This window comes from Heteronotia binoei, chromosome 2 (assembly GCF_032191835.1).
Source record: "Heteronotia binoei isolate CCM8104 ecotype False Entrance Well chromosome 2, APGP_CSIRO_Hbin_v1, whole genome shotgun sequence".
In the NCBI taxonomy this organism is placed as follows: domain Eukaryota; kingdom Metazoa; phylum Chordata; class Lepidosauria; order Squamata; family Gekkonidae; genus Heteronotia; species Heteronotia binoei.
Genome location: NC_083224.1, coordinates 58919242 through 58932059, shown reverse-complemented (window position 1 = coordinate 58932059; position 12818 = coordinate 58919242). Strand labels below are relative to the sequence as shown.

The following is a 12818-nucleotide window of genomic DNA, read 5'->3' as shown; positions in this document are numbered from 1 at the left end:
TGTGTGTGCGGTGCTTGTGCTACATAGCTAAGTCACAACAAGAAACTCAGAGCAATATTGGATAAAGCTTTTGCTGCCAAACAGTAGCAGCAAATGGAGTCTTATCTAGTGAGTTGTTCAGTCTTTAGGATAAAAAAATTGTGCACTCTTATCAGTCAATCTTGTTAGGGTGAAACTGCATGTTACATTTTTATTTTAAATGAATTTTTATTTTTCAAATGCCAAATCTGGGGCTGGTTTTTAGGAGAGTGCAGCTTTGATGGGAGGTTTTTAACTTTCCTCCACTGCCATTATCCCACAGGGAAAAAAACCACCCCTCAGCCATTTATAGCCACACGGGGAGGGTGGGGGGATCCGCTAGTAAAAGTAAAGGAAAAATAATCCCACCCCCGTGCCATTCTCCCCTTCCATGAAGCAGCCCTATTATAAGCATTTGGGGAAAGTATATATAGGGTTGGATGTAAAGTTCAGTTTCTGTTAGTGGAATGGAGTTTTTCTTTCTCTCTCCTCTTGCTGCAGCCCTATCACCTCTCCAAAATGGTCGTTTCCCCCCAGGAGAAGCATTTTGGAGAAATCAGTGGCAACAGGAAGAGTGAAGGCAGGAAAAGTCTATTCCTTTGATGGAAATGCTTTCCTTTAACTGAAAAAAAAATAGTCTGGATCCAACCCAAAGTCTTTTAAAATGATAAAGCAACTGAAAGTAATGTGTTCTGTTGCCTCAAGATTTGCCATATGAGACCGCCTCTAAAACAGAGCTGTCAAACATGTGGCCTATCAGACCCCCAAGCAACTTGCTGTTGTCTGCTTTCTTCTCCCTCTCTCTTGTTTCCTTCTGCATCACAGCTGGCTTTGCCAGGCTTGCTCAATCCCACAGGAGCTACAGAGCAAAGCCTCTATTTTCGCCATTGGCTGAGGCTCATCCCTTGGGGAGGGGGGGAGGAATAGCTTGCTTTACCAGGCTCTCTCAGTTGCACAGCAGAGCTACTGAGCCAAGCCCCTCTTCTTTCTATTGGCTGAGGCTCCTCCCCCTCTTGGTCCCTCGGAGAAGGAAGGAACAAGTCAGCTCTTTCTTTGCCCAATTCCTGGATCACACGGGAGAGCTACAAAGAAAGCACCTTTAAGACCAACAGGTGCTAATGTTTTAAGCATGTTTTAAGTTTGTTTGTTTTTTAAAAAAATCTTAAATTGTGTTTGTGTCCTTTATAAAGTTTATATCTCTGCTACCTGGTGTTACATTTTATGACACACGTGGCCCGGCCTGACAAGGTCTCATTTATGTCAGAACCAGCCCTCATAACAAATGAGTTCGACATCCCTGTCTAAAATCTTACTTCAGACATCTTTTTTACTAGTGTTTGAACCATCATGACAGACCAGTAGATACCCTTCTAAGCTGTAGTAGTTAGGTAAAGAGTAGCCAAATGAATAGAACACTGCTGAACTTAATCATTATCTCACCGTGTACCTTCATTAGGGAAAGCCAAAGCCACAGGTGACCTGGACCAAAGGAGGCCAGCCCCTGGATCCTAAGCGAGTGAATGTGCGCAACTCTGAAAAGGATTCCATTTTCTTCATCCGCCAAGCACAACGTGGTGATTCTGGGAAATATGAAGTAACTGTTAGGATTTTAGATGAATTAGAAGACAAGGCCACCATTGATCTCCTTGTGATTGGTAAGAACTGCAGCAATGTTAACTGTGTAAAGTACGATTCCCTGACTTGGTGCCCATGATCACCCTCTCTCAAAATTCCCAAACTGTCCGCAAGCTCAAAAAAGGTTGGATACCCCTGCTCTAAAGGGTGATGAGCTCAATGGTGTAAGTCCCCAGAATAGCCTTTCATGTTTGGTAGTTAACTGGACCAGGTATGACTGAACATTAGATCTCATGACTCTTATTATGTCAGGAAGTTGTTCATGGTGATGACTGCTCTGTTAGGGGATTATATAATTAGGTGGGAGGAAGTTCTTGTGCAAAACACATTAAAGGGTTTGTTGCCAGCATGAAGGCTACAATAAAGTAAAGTGGCAGAAAATGGGATTCAAGGGGCAGCTCACCACAAGCCAGAAATATATTATAGCTTTCCTCCTTCTGCTTCATAGCTGAATAACTAATGCACATGTTGTCTGGTGCCTTCTGCTACATTGCTGTACCCTGTGTACTAATAGCATTGCTGTGATGATGCCTTGACAATAAAATATCTACCTTGTGTATCTTCTTTTCAGAGAAACCTGGCCCTCCTGAGAACCTGAAGCTGGTGGATGTGTGGGGCTTTAATGTGGCACTGGAATGGAGCCCACCCAAAGATAATGGCAATGCCGATCTGAGTGGTTACACAGTTCAAAAGGCAGATATGAAGACTAAGGTGGGGTTGTGGCTTAGTGGTAGAGCATCTGCTTTGCATGCAGGTCTCTGGGTTAATCTCTGGCACTTCCAGTGTAAAAAGGTAGTGCATGATGTGAAAGGACCTAGACAGCTGCTGCTAGTCAGAGTAGATCACACTGACCTGGGTAGGCCAATGTTTTGACTCAGTATAAGGCAGTTGGGGACCTAGAGGGATGCCACCCAGAAAATGGGGCAGACTGGGAATTGCAAGAATGAACTATTATCCCAGCTCATGTTTTCTTAGCTAAACTCAATCTAGGATCAGAAGTGCTGTTGAACCACTCTCACAGGCTATTAGATTTGGATTCAAAGCAATGAGGACTGTATGGATGGGAATAGCTAAGAGTGGGTGTTGGCTGACTGAAGTAGTAAGGGCAGCAGAGCAGGCAGGCAGGCAGGCAAGCTCCAAATGTGCGGTTGGAACAATAACATTCTCTTCCTGACCCCTTTAGACATCTGTTCAAAGAACCCTCCCTATTGAATGACATCTGGGGTGCTGGGTTGCAAGGCGAATGTCACGCAGAGTAGTAATGGCAAGAGCCTGTGAGCTGAATTTGCAGACAACTGTTGTGTCAGCAGCAACTGCTGACTCTCTGCAGGCAGGAGTGGCCCTCAGCTTAAGATATATAAGGCTCTGTGGGACAGCTTAGGGCATTCAGCAGTTGATGCTATTTGTCTGTGCAAAGTCTCCTGGCATAGCTTTGCTCCTTTCCCTCTCTGGAGTGGGCAGAGGGAAGATGCAGTAAAGAAGCCAAGTGTATGCCAATGGCAGATGCTGAAAAGCACAGAATGTTCAAGTTCACCAGTGTTGTGGGGTCCGCAGTGCTTGTTTTGAATGCCACTCTGAATTGCTTAATGAAAGCTAGGGGGGCCTAATCCTGAATGAGAGGTATATATATTGGAAGCATGTGGGATAGAATCAGTGTGTGGAGCTTTGGTGAGAAAAACTTGTAAGAAAGAAGAACAGGTGGCCAAAATCAATGCCAGTTTAAAAATTGCCATACCTCTGGAAGGGTGGACACCTTCCTCTGTTTCTGTAACCCTCCATCTTTCAGTTACATCCTTGCTAGTATATTAGTTGTCTGTTCATGATAACTAGGGGTCTGTATCTTGGCTTGGGAAGGTTTTGGCTGTGCTGTCAGTATGTTTAGCAAACAAGTGTGCTAGTATGATGGGCAGCCCAGTGTCCTGCCTTGGACACTTTCATGATTAATGGTTGCTCTTTCCTGCTTTTAAGCAATGGTTCACGGTCCTGGAACACTATAATCGTACCAACTGCACTGTGTCTGATCTCATCATGGGCAACAGCTACTCCTTCCAGGTCTTCTCAGAGAACCCCTGTGGCCTCAGTGAAAAAGCTGCTGTCACCAAGGATGTAGCACACATCAAAAAAACAGGTGCGAATGCAGTGGGATGACTACTCATCAGAGTTCCAAACTGTTACAGACAAGCTTGGGCAGAGACTATGAGGACTGACAGAGTATGGGATGGGGGACAGGTGAGGGAAGTATGGGAATGTTTCTTCTTATAAAGAAATCAATTAAAAGTATTTAGAGACAGGTGTTTTTTCAGAGAGTTGAATGTGCTATGAAAGACTGCTTATTGTTGTTGTGGGGTGGGTTTTTTTCCCTCAAAGAATTTTCAGCTGTCTTACAATGCAGGAAGACCTAAAAACCTCAAAGAGTTCACATTGCTGCCTTCAGTAGTGAGTGTGCTTCACAATTAAATTTGCAGATACACTGTCCAATGATGCAAACACTGATTGGCACCCATCAGTCTTAACTCTCACTGTTTGCTTCTTCCACCATCACCATCTCTGGCTTCAGCTTAGGGAAAGTTAATGAAGTTCCAGGTATCTGAGAAGAAGGCTGTGCCACCTCCACCTTGGGGGTCTTTGTTTTCTCCTCTTTTTATCAGTCTATGGGGACTCTATGCCCTTGCCTGCTCACCTTCTGGCTGTTTTGCACTATTACACTTTTGGATAATAGCAGGAAGTCCAAATACCAGAGTGATCAAAACAAATGTCTTGGCCAAGATGAAGGAAGTTCAGTCCTTGTTTATCTCTTAATTTACACTGAGATCTGCATTTTTTTTCTTAGCAATGGTATACAAGCCGGAGAAGTTCAACACCCGGGATTTCTCTGAACCTCCCAAATTCACTCAGCCTCTAACAGACAGAACTACCACCCGGGGCTATAGCACCCAACTTGTCTGCTCTGTCCGGGGCTTTCCTAAAGTGAGTATTGTTGTGAACTAGAAAGTCACTGAGAAAAATTACCCAGAGTGGGTACAGGAAGAGAAGTATGATAAGTTCATCATAAAGGGGTGGGTTGTGCTGCAGGGAGATGCTTCTGGGTTGTTATACAAAACACCTCCTCCTGGGAACTTTCATGTCTCTTGTATTTGCTCATAGAGACATATATACACTGGACAAATTTCATTAGGAATATGGCTCATTTTCCAGTTAATGTTCTGAATATAAGAAAGAAAACCCTCCTTCTGTTGTCTCTTAATCCAGTGCCACTGTCTGTATCCCCATTTTAAGGAATGCCCCCAACCTGGGCAGTGACCACATAAATGGTTTATAAGAGACATGTTGACTGAGAATCTGGACGGAAATAGACTTTGTCAAGGGACATCCTATGGGGTATTTCGATCTATGACTGCTCTGGAGAGCCAGTTTGGTGTAGCGGTTAAGTACACAGACTCTGATCTGGGAGAACCAGGTTTGATTCCCTGCTCTTTCACTTGCAGCTGGTGGAATGGCCTTGGGTCAGCCATAGCTCTCGTGGAGCTGTCCTTGAAAGGGCAGCTTCTATGAGAGCTCTCTCAGCCCCACCTACCTCACAGGGTGTCTGTTGTGGAAGGAAGAAGGTAAAGGAGATTGTAGGCTACTCAGAGATCCAGAGGGAAGGGCAGGGTATAAATGCAATATCTTCTTCCTCTTCTGAGCAGTTTTTGGGGAGGTGGCTAGTTCTATATATCTGGTGGGCCTATCCCTACTGGGAGGCTGGCGCTGTAATAAAGAAGTCTTAGGCAAAACTAACTGCCGTTCTGGGAGTTCAGTTATAAGATATTCTGTCTCCCCCTCCTTTTAAACAGCAGTGCTCTGGGCTCTGATTTGGATCAGAAGTGGTTAGCATGTTAACTCAATTTCATTTTTTCTCATCTGAAACAGCTCCACAGGGCTTCTATTTGCCTCTGTTTGGGGCAAATGTACAGACAATATACAGACTTATCTATGTTTGCTCTAGAGAGGCAGGGCCACTTCAGGTCAGGAAAATGAAACATGGAGAACCGGTTAATTCCATCACTGTTACCAGTTCCAATCTGAAATTGAACTCTGGCCTCAGATTCAGTGGTAGCTCACAGGAGCACAGCTCCTGAACCTTTCTGACAGTTCCACCTCCTCTTTCCCACCTTGTCCATTGAATAGTAGGTGCATCTGCATAGCAATCCCTGGATGAGCTCCACCACCTATTTTTCTACAAAATGACCCCTGATGGCTGCCATTTAAAAATAAATTCATACACTTGGAATGCTGCTTGTGGATGGATCAGTGCAATGTCTAGTTTTGTCCAGTGTTTACAGACAAGAGGATAGAAAAGTAATAAAAGGTAGAGGTCAGGAAATCAAAACAGCCACATACCATGAGCATCCCAATTTTCGTTTTTGAGATGTCTTTTTAGTCCTGCTAATCCACTGCTTTTAACTGTGCTTCAGCCCAAAGTGATTTGGATGAAAAATCAAATGGAGATTCGAGAAGACCCTAAGTATGTGGCCCTAATGAACCAGGGTGTATGTTCTCTGGAAATCCGCAAGCCCAGCCCTTTTGATGGTGGTGTCTACACCTGCAAAGCTGTGAACCCTTTGGGGGAAGCCTCTGTGGACTGCAAGCTGAATGTCAAAGGTATGTAACCAATGTCTGGACTCTGCCCTGTTTGTCCAGAAGATGAATGTTGTGGATTGCCCTGTTCTAAAGCAATTGCAAAGACTTCCAACAGGAATTAAGTGGTGATTGAATTTCACTCAGGGTTGAAATCCTTTGTACCTTGTGTCTCTGTGAGTAGCCAGTCTGTAATAATGAAATAAAATAACTTTGAGTTTCAGTCAGAGTAGTGATTGTCAGGAAGTACTGCTCAAGTCTGGACTCTAGAGTTTGATTTGGGGAAAATGGAGGGTGGGGGTGAGGTGGGTGGCAGCATTGTGCAGTGTCCTGTTATAGAGTTAACGAGGGACGGTGGCTCAGTGGTAGAGCATCTGCTTGGGAAGCAGAAGGTCCCAGGTTCAATCCCTGGCATCTCCCAAAAAAAGGGTCCAGGCTAGTAGGTGTGGAAAACCTCAGCTGGAGACCCCGGAGAGCTGCTGCCATCTGAGAAGACAATACTGACTTTGATGGACCGAGGGTCTGATTCAGTATAAGGCAGCTTCATATGTTCATATCAGATTTTTGTTCATATCAGACTCCAGATTGGGACATTCCTGAAGATTTGGAGGTGGAGCAAGGGGAGGATATGGTTTGGGAAGGAGAGGGACCCCAGCAGGATATAACGCCATACAGTCCACCCTCCAAGGCAGCCACTTCCTCCTGGGGAGCTGGTCTCTGTAGTATGAAGATCAGCTATAATTCTGGGAGATCTCCAGCTCTCATCTGGAGATTGGCAAGCATGACATTATTTCCAGGCAAAGAAACAGAAATGAAGTCACCACTTTACACAATGCTGTAGGAATTCTATGGTAAAACCATAGAGGTCAGTATTCTTGGAGCGTTGTGCAATTTGGTGATGTCACTTCAGGATTTTTAGCTGGAAATGATGTTGAGCAATGCCACTGATACTTGTCTCTGATACAGAGCAATGCCACTGATACTTGTCTCTGCCTCCTTGCCACCCCCCCATCCTCCACCAGTTGCCAGCCAAGGCCTGGCAGCTGTATCCCCAATTATTCTAGAAAAAAATGACTTTGTAAATCAATCAAAAAAAAGAAAAGTAGGAGGAACCACATTAAATGGCCTGAGGAAGACTGAGCATGCTCGAAGGAGGAGAAGGAGAGTTGAATTTATACCCCACCCTTCACCCAGAGTCTCAAAGCAGCTTGCAATCTCCTTCCCTTCCTCTCCCCACAACAGACACCCTGTGAGGTAGATGGGGCTAAGAGAGCTTTTTGAGAACTGCTCTTGAAAGAACAACTCTGCAAGAACTGTGGCTGACCCAAGGTCACACCAGCAGCTGCATGTGGAGAAGTAGGGATTGAAACTGGTTCTCCAGATTAGAGTCCACTGCTCTTAACTACTACACCAAACGGGCTCTTAACCGCTGCACCAAACAGAATGTCGGGAGCAACTGAATCAGCTAAACAGGAAGACAATGAAGGAGAAGGGGAAATTGGCCTGTTTGCAAAATCCTGTATGTGGTGTTTGTTTATTTAAAATATTTATATCCACCAAGATAGCTAACAAAGCAGCATCAGTTGCAAGGGCACACAAACAACATAATAATCCTTTCATGAGGTAAAAACAACACACAGGGGACAAATGCACAGATTAAAACAGAGCCAAAAATGTTTGAATAGTTTTTCTCCTCTTGCAATTCCTTGAGGGACCCCCAGTTTGTTTCTCTACGATAAACTTCACACACAAGTACCTGCCACAGAGGCAATGCAAGAGATCTGCCTGCAGGGATGGCCAGGGTTTCTGTGTATTTGGTGGAGACTTCTGAGGTATATTTTAAATCAAAAAGAAGGCAGTGCCTGCTCACAAAAAACCATCCTGATAACCTCATTTCGAGCGGGATCATTGCCCTCAGAACGTTAAGCTGAGGAACAGAAGTAGAGACGCTGAACAAAGGAAGATGTAGAACTTTGACCACCTTACACCTCTGAGGCCCCCAGCTTGTAAATGATTCATAATAATAACAATTCTTACAGCAAGACTTTAGCATGGTCAAGGGACTTTTTGTACCTTATTTTGTGTTATTAAAGCATGCCCCGAGAGCCAGTTTGGTGCAGTGGTTAAGTGTGCAGAGCTTATGTGTTTTATTAAATTTTGGCCTCAGAAATCCTGAAACTTGGCCGAGGTGAAGGCCATCCCATTATTCAATACTAACGTGTCAGGGAGGCCATGTGTGGCGAATACCCTGCGTAGCGCTCCTAATGCTGCCAGAGAAGTGGTGGAGGCCACTGGCACTACCTCTAGCCGTTTGGAGTAGGAGTCCACAATAAGGAAGAATATATGCCCCTGGAAGGGCCCCGCGAAGTCGAGGTGCAGGCGGGACCAGGGATTGCGAGTGGACTCTCACTGCTGGGCTGGGGCGCAGGGCGACGCCAGACGAATCTCCTGGCATGGCTGACATCGGGCCACCCAGGATTCAATTGCATCGTCAATTCCTGGCCACCATACATAGCTGCGGGCCAGCACCTTCATGCATATAATTCCTGGATGGGTTTCGTGCAGCGCTATTAGGACTCGCTGCCACAGTACCACCACCCTACTTCCCCACAACAGGCACCCTTTATGCACAGACAGTTCATCCCGGTGGGATGCAAATGCAGAGAATTCCAAGCCCACCCATCCTTCTGGCCACCCCCTCCACACCCAGTTCAGAACTCGGGAGAGAGTTTTGTCCTTGGAAGTGCAGTGAGCAATGTCCTTCGCGTGCACCAGGTGGTTCGGGAGGGCTTCCAGTGACATGATCTGGAACGCTGGGTCCATGGAGGGCAGCGGCAGGCAGCTCAGAGCATCAGCGTGACCCATTGCTTTCCCAGGGCGGTACTTAAGGTCGTATAAGTAACCTGCCAGGAAGATGGACCACCTCAACGCCCGCGGTGAAAGCATTTGGGGCATCTGTTGGTCGGGGGCGAACAGGCCCAGCAGGGGCTTGTGGCCCGTCAAGATAGTGAAGGGCCAGCCGTACAGGTAATCATGGAATTTTTTTACCTCTGCCACGATAGCCAGGCCCTCTTTGTCTATTTGAGCGTAGTTTCACTCTGGTTTTTGTAAGGTCCTTGAATAACAGGCTACCAGGACTTCACACCAATCCGGCAGCCTGTGGGCCAACACGGCGCCGACCCCATAAGGCGAGGCATCGCACGCGAGCACGACGGGTAGCCACTTGTCGAAGTGCGCCAGCAAGCTATTATAAGTCAAAATGTCTTTTACAGCCTGGAAAGCAGCGGCTTGCTGACAACCCCAAACCCACGGTGCCCTTTTGTTCAGCAGTCTGTATAAGGGCTCTGCTACCACCACCTTGTGGGGAAGGAAGGCGTGGTAGAAATTGAGAATTCCCAAGAACGATTGTAACTCAGCCTTGTTGGTGGGAGCCGGTACATCACAAATGGCCTTTATTTTGTCCTGGGCCGGATGAATGCCGCTCGCGTCTACCGTATACCCCAGAAAATCTATGATGGGCACCCCCAATACACATTTTTCCCGTTTTACCTTTAACTCCGCCCCCTCGAAATGCTGTAACACCATTTGGAGGCGGTCGCCGAATTTCTCTTTGGTGGCTGCCGCAATCAGCACATCGTCAAAGAATGCCTGTACCCTGGGGATGCCTTTAAGAAGGGAATCCATTAAGTTCTGAAACAGTCTCGGAGCCACACTGACCCCGAACTGCAAGCATTCAACTTTGAAAGCCCCCCCCCCCCCGGTGCGTTACGATAGTTTGCGCTTCTGCTGAGTCCACAGGGAGCTGTTGGTATGCTTGTGCCAAATCCAGTTTCCCAAAGATTTTTGCTCCTGCTAGGGATGCTAACACGTGGCTCACCATCGGAACGGGGTATGCATGGCCTTGCAACGCCTTATTTATCATGCATTTATAGTCAGCACAGATATGTATGCTGCCATTGGGTTTGATTGGGGTTACTATGGGAGTCTCCCACTTTGCATTAGTGACTGGTTCCAGAACCCCTTGGGCCACGAGGCGGTCCAGCTCCTCTTCGATCTTGGGCCTGAGAGCTAGTGGCACCTGCCTGGCCTTCAGCCATATGGGCTGCATGTTGGGGTCTAGTTGTAAGGCTACGGGGGCCCCGGTGTATGTTCCAGAGTTCCGTCGAGAACCCTGGGGAACTCTTTGCACACTCTTTGAAAATCCCTTTGAATGGGGGTGTAATGGATCCCCATCACTTGGATGTCTAGTGCCTGGAACCAGGACCGACCTAGAAGGCTGCACAGATCGCCCTCCACCACAATGAAGGGGAGCTTGCCCTTGAACTTTCTGTACCTAACATGAATCAGGCCCACTCCCCGGACTGCAACCTTCCGCTTTTGAAAGTCCCAGATAAGGAATGAGGTTGGTTTTAATTAAGCTTCCCCCCTGTGGCACATCTCCCTGCATGTGCAAGCCGAAATGACTGTCTGGCCTGCCCTGGAGTCTACCTCCATTTTGCAGGGCTTGCCTTCTATGAACACAGTCATGTAGTATTTATCTGGGGAGGGAATGGGCAACTGGCATACCTGGGTTCCTGAAGTGGTGAGTGCCTGGATGTTGTCCACTAGTGCGACCTCATGGTGGTGGCCATTCTGTTGGCGAGGAAGTTTTCTGTGGCGCAGCACTGCCAACTGGCACACCTGAGCTATGTGCCCGGCCTTCCCGCATGTATAGCAGGTCGTGCTCCTGAACTTGCACATGCACCGCTTGTGTGACTCCCCACAGCTGGCGCAGGTCTTGGGGGTGGTTGATTCTGTTGTTGGCAGCCTAGGCTTTTGTTGGTTCGCCTGATGCAGCTTGTGGGTGTCGTCCCCGTCTGAGTAATCTGATTCTGCGGTCGGTCACAGCTGGTGGGCGCTGGTCCTGGATGGTGGGCCTTTTCTTTGTGCGCATCCTCGGCGGCAGTGGCTATTTGTAAGGCCTTCTCCAAGGTCGCGATTCTGTTGCGATTTTCTGACGCGCCTTCCCTTCCTTGAGGCCGTGAGTGAACTTCCCGAGCAGGTTCTCCTCCAATTGTGCGCCGTACTCCGCCTTCCTGCCCAAGTGTCTCAGGCGGGCTAGGAAGGTCGCTAAGGTCTTGTTTGGTTCCTGGAAGCTGACGAGGAACTGTAGCTTCCAAGTGAGGAGAGTAAGCTCCGGGACGAAACGGACAGTCTGTGCCTCGATCTTGTCAAAGGAAGTGCCTCGAGTGTCTCTGGCGCGACCAGGCCCTCCGCTAGCTGTAGTGTGGTGATGCTGCAGTTGCTCAGCAGGATGGCCTTCTTGATTTTGTGTTCATCCTCCTTGATTCTCTGTGCCATGAGGTGGTACTTGAGTCTTTTGACCCAGGCCTCGGGCTGTGCCATGTCAAACTCCAAGATGGAGTTTTGCGATCTGGAAGCGGCAGCCATGATTGGGCTGGGCAGCGGTACCAGTTGTGCGGCGGCACTGGAGCTCGGTGCGCTTGGTGGTGCCGGTGTGCCCTGGACCTCGCTCATCTGGATCCCATCTTTGTCACCACTACAATATAGTGGGTTCTATGCATGGCAGAGTCTCGGAGTAAGTGATAACAAGCTCTTTAATAGGAATCACATAGTAAAAGGTTACAATACAAGACCAGTGTTGGGGCCCACAGGCCAAACTTATATACATCTCTGGGTTCCCGCGCAAGCACGTCATTGGGTCATTCAAACCAGCAGGGACTTGTGATTGGTCCTGGGCTGCGGACCTACAGCCCTTTGTTCTCAACTCCCCAAGCTCAGTCCATATGGCTCCAGTGAGCCAGGTGGAAACACCAAAGTCTTCCCTTGAGTCCACATACATAATAGTAACTAAAACAGGGAGATGATAAAACTAGAGAGAGAAAGCGTGTCTTTCCATTGGCAGACCTGTCAATTGAAATGATAAAGCATCACCCATTACTCCCTGATCATGTTTCCAGCCTCTGGAATACTGCAGCTTGTAGCATTTCACTAATAGGATCCTTTTAAGCTGAACTATGCAGCTGAGATATTAATTTCTCCACAACTCTATTAATGGCAGAGAGCCTCCTGCAAGGACCCTCTGCATCTACAGCAGTCGCATCTCAGCTGAATGGCTGTAATTTATTGCTTGCATGAGGCTTTCCTGCTCACATTTCCTTGCTTCAGCAAAGAGGTGCCCAACATCCCGCAGACTGTCGAAGGCATGGCTTCCTGAGCAAAACGAAACACTGAAATACAGAGGACGATCTGCTGTTCTCGCTGCAAACCTGACCCAATCTTGTCCATGCTTGCAAGTTACCTGCATGGCAAAATCCATGAGATTAGAGAGCAACTGGTATTTCACACTTTGCTACTAACAGCTGGCATTGGGGGATTCCTGTTCCCATACAAGCAGCCACAGCCTGTTTGTTCCAAACTGCCCTGTGGCAGGGAACACTCTGATCTTGTTGGGGTGTGAGTCATGTTGTGTGTCAAACACATTTGGCACATACCCAGTAAGATTGTGTTCCCAGAAAAGGCATGGGGGAGGGGGAACCTGACTGCTT

The 12818-nt window shown here is 47.4% G+C and overlaps 1 protein-coding gene across 1 annotated transcript in view; it reads left to right on the top strand.

The window, feature by feature from the left end:
- MYBPH (myosin binding protein H) overlaps positions 1–12818 on the top strand; it is a 37708-nt gene that overhangs the window by 18881 nt on the left and 6009 nt on the right. Inside the window, exons 5-9 of the mRNA XM_060231102.1 lie at positions 1475–1673; positions 2225–2364; positions 3622–3781; positions 4484–4620; positions 6108–6294. Of these exons, the coding sequence (XP_060087085.1) occupies positions 1475–1673; positions 2225–2364; positions 3622–3781; positions 4484–4620; positions 6108–6294 (823 nt within the window). The remainder of the gene's footprint in view (positions 1–1474; positions 1674–2224; positions 2365–3621; positions 3782–4483; positions 4621–6107; positions 6295–12818) is intronic.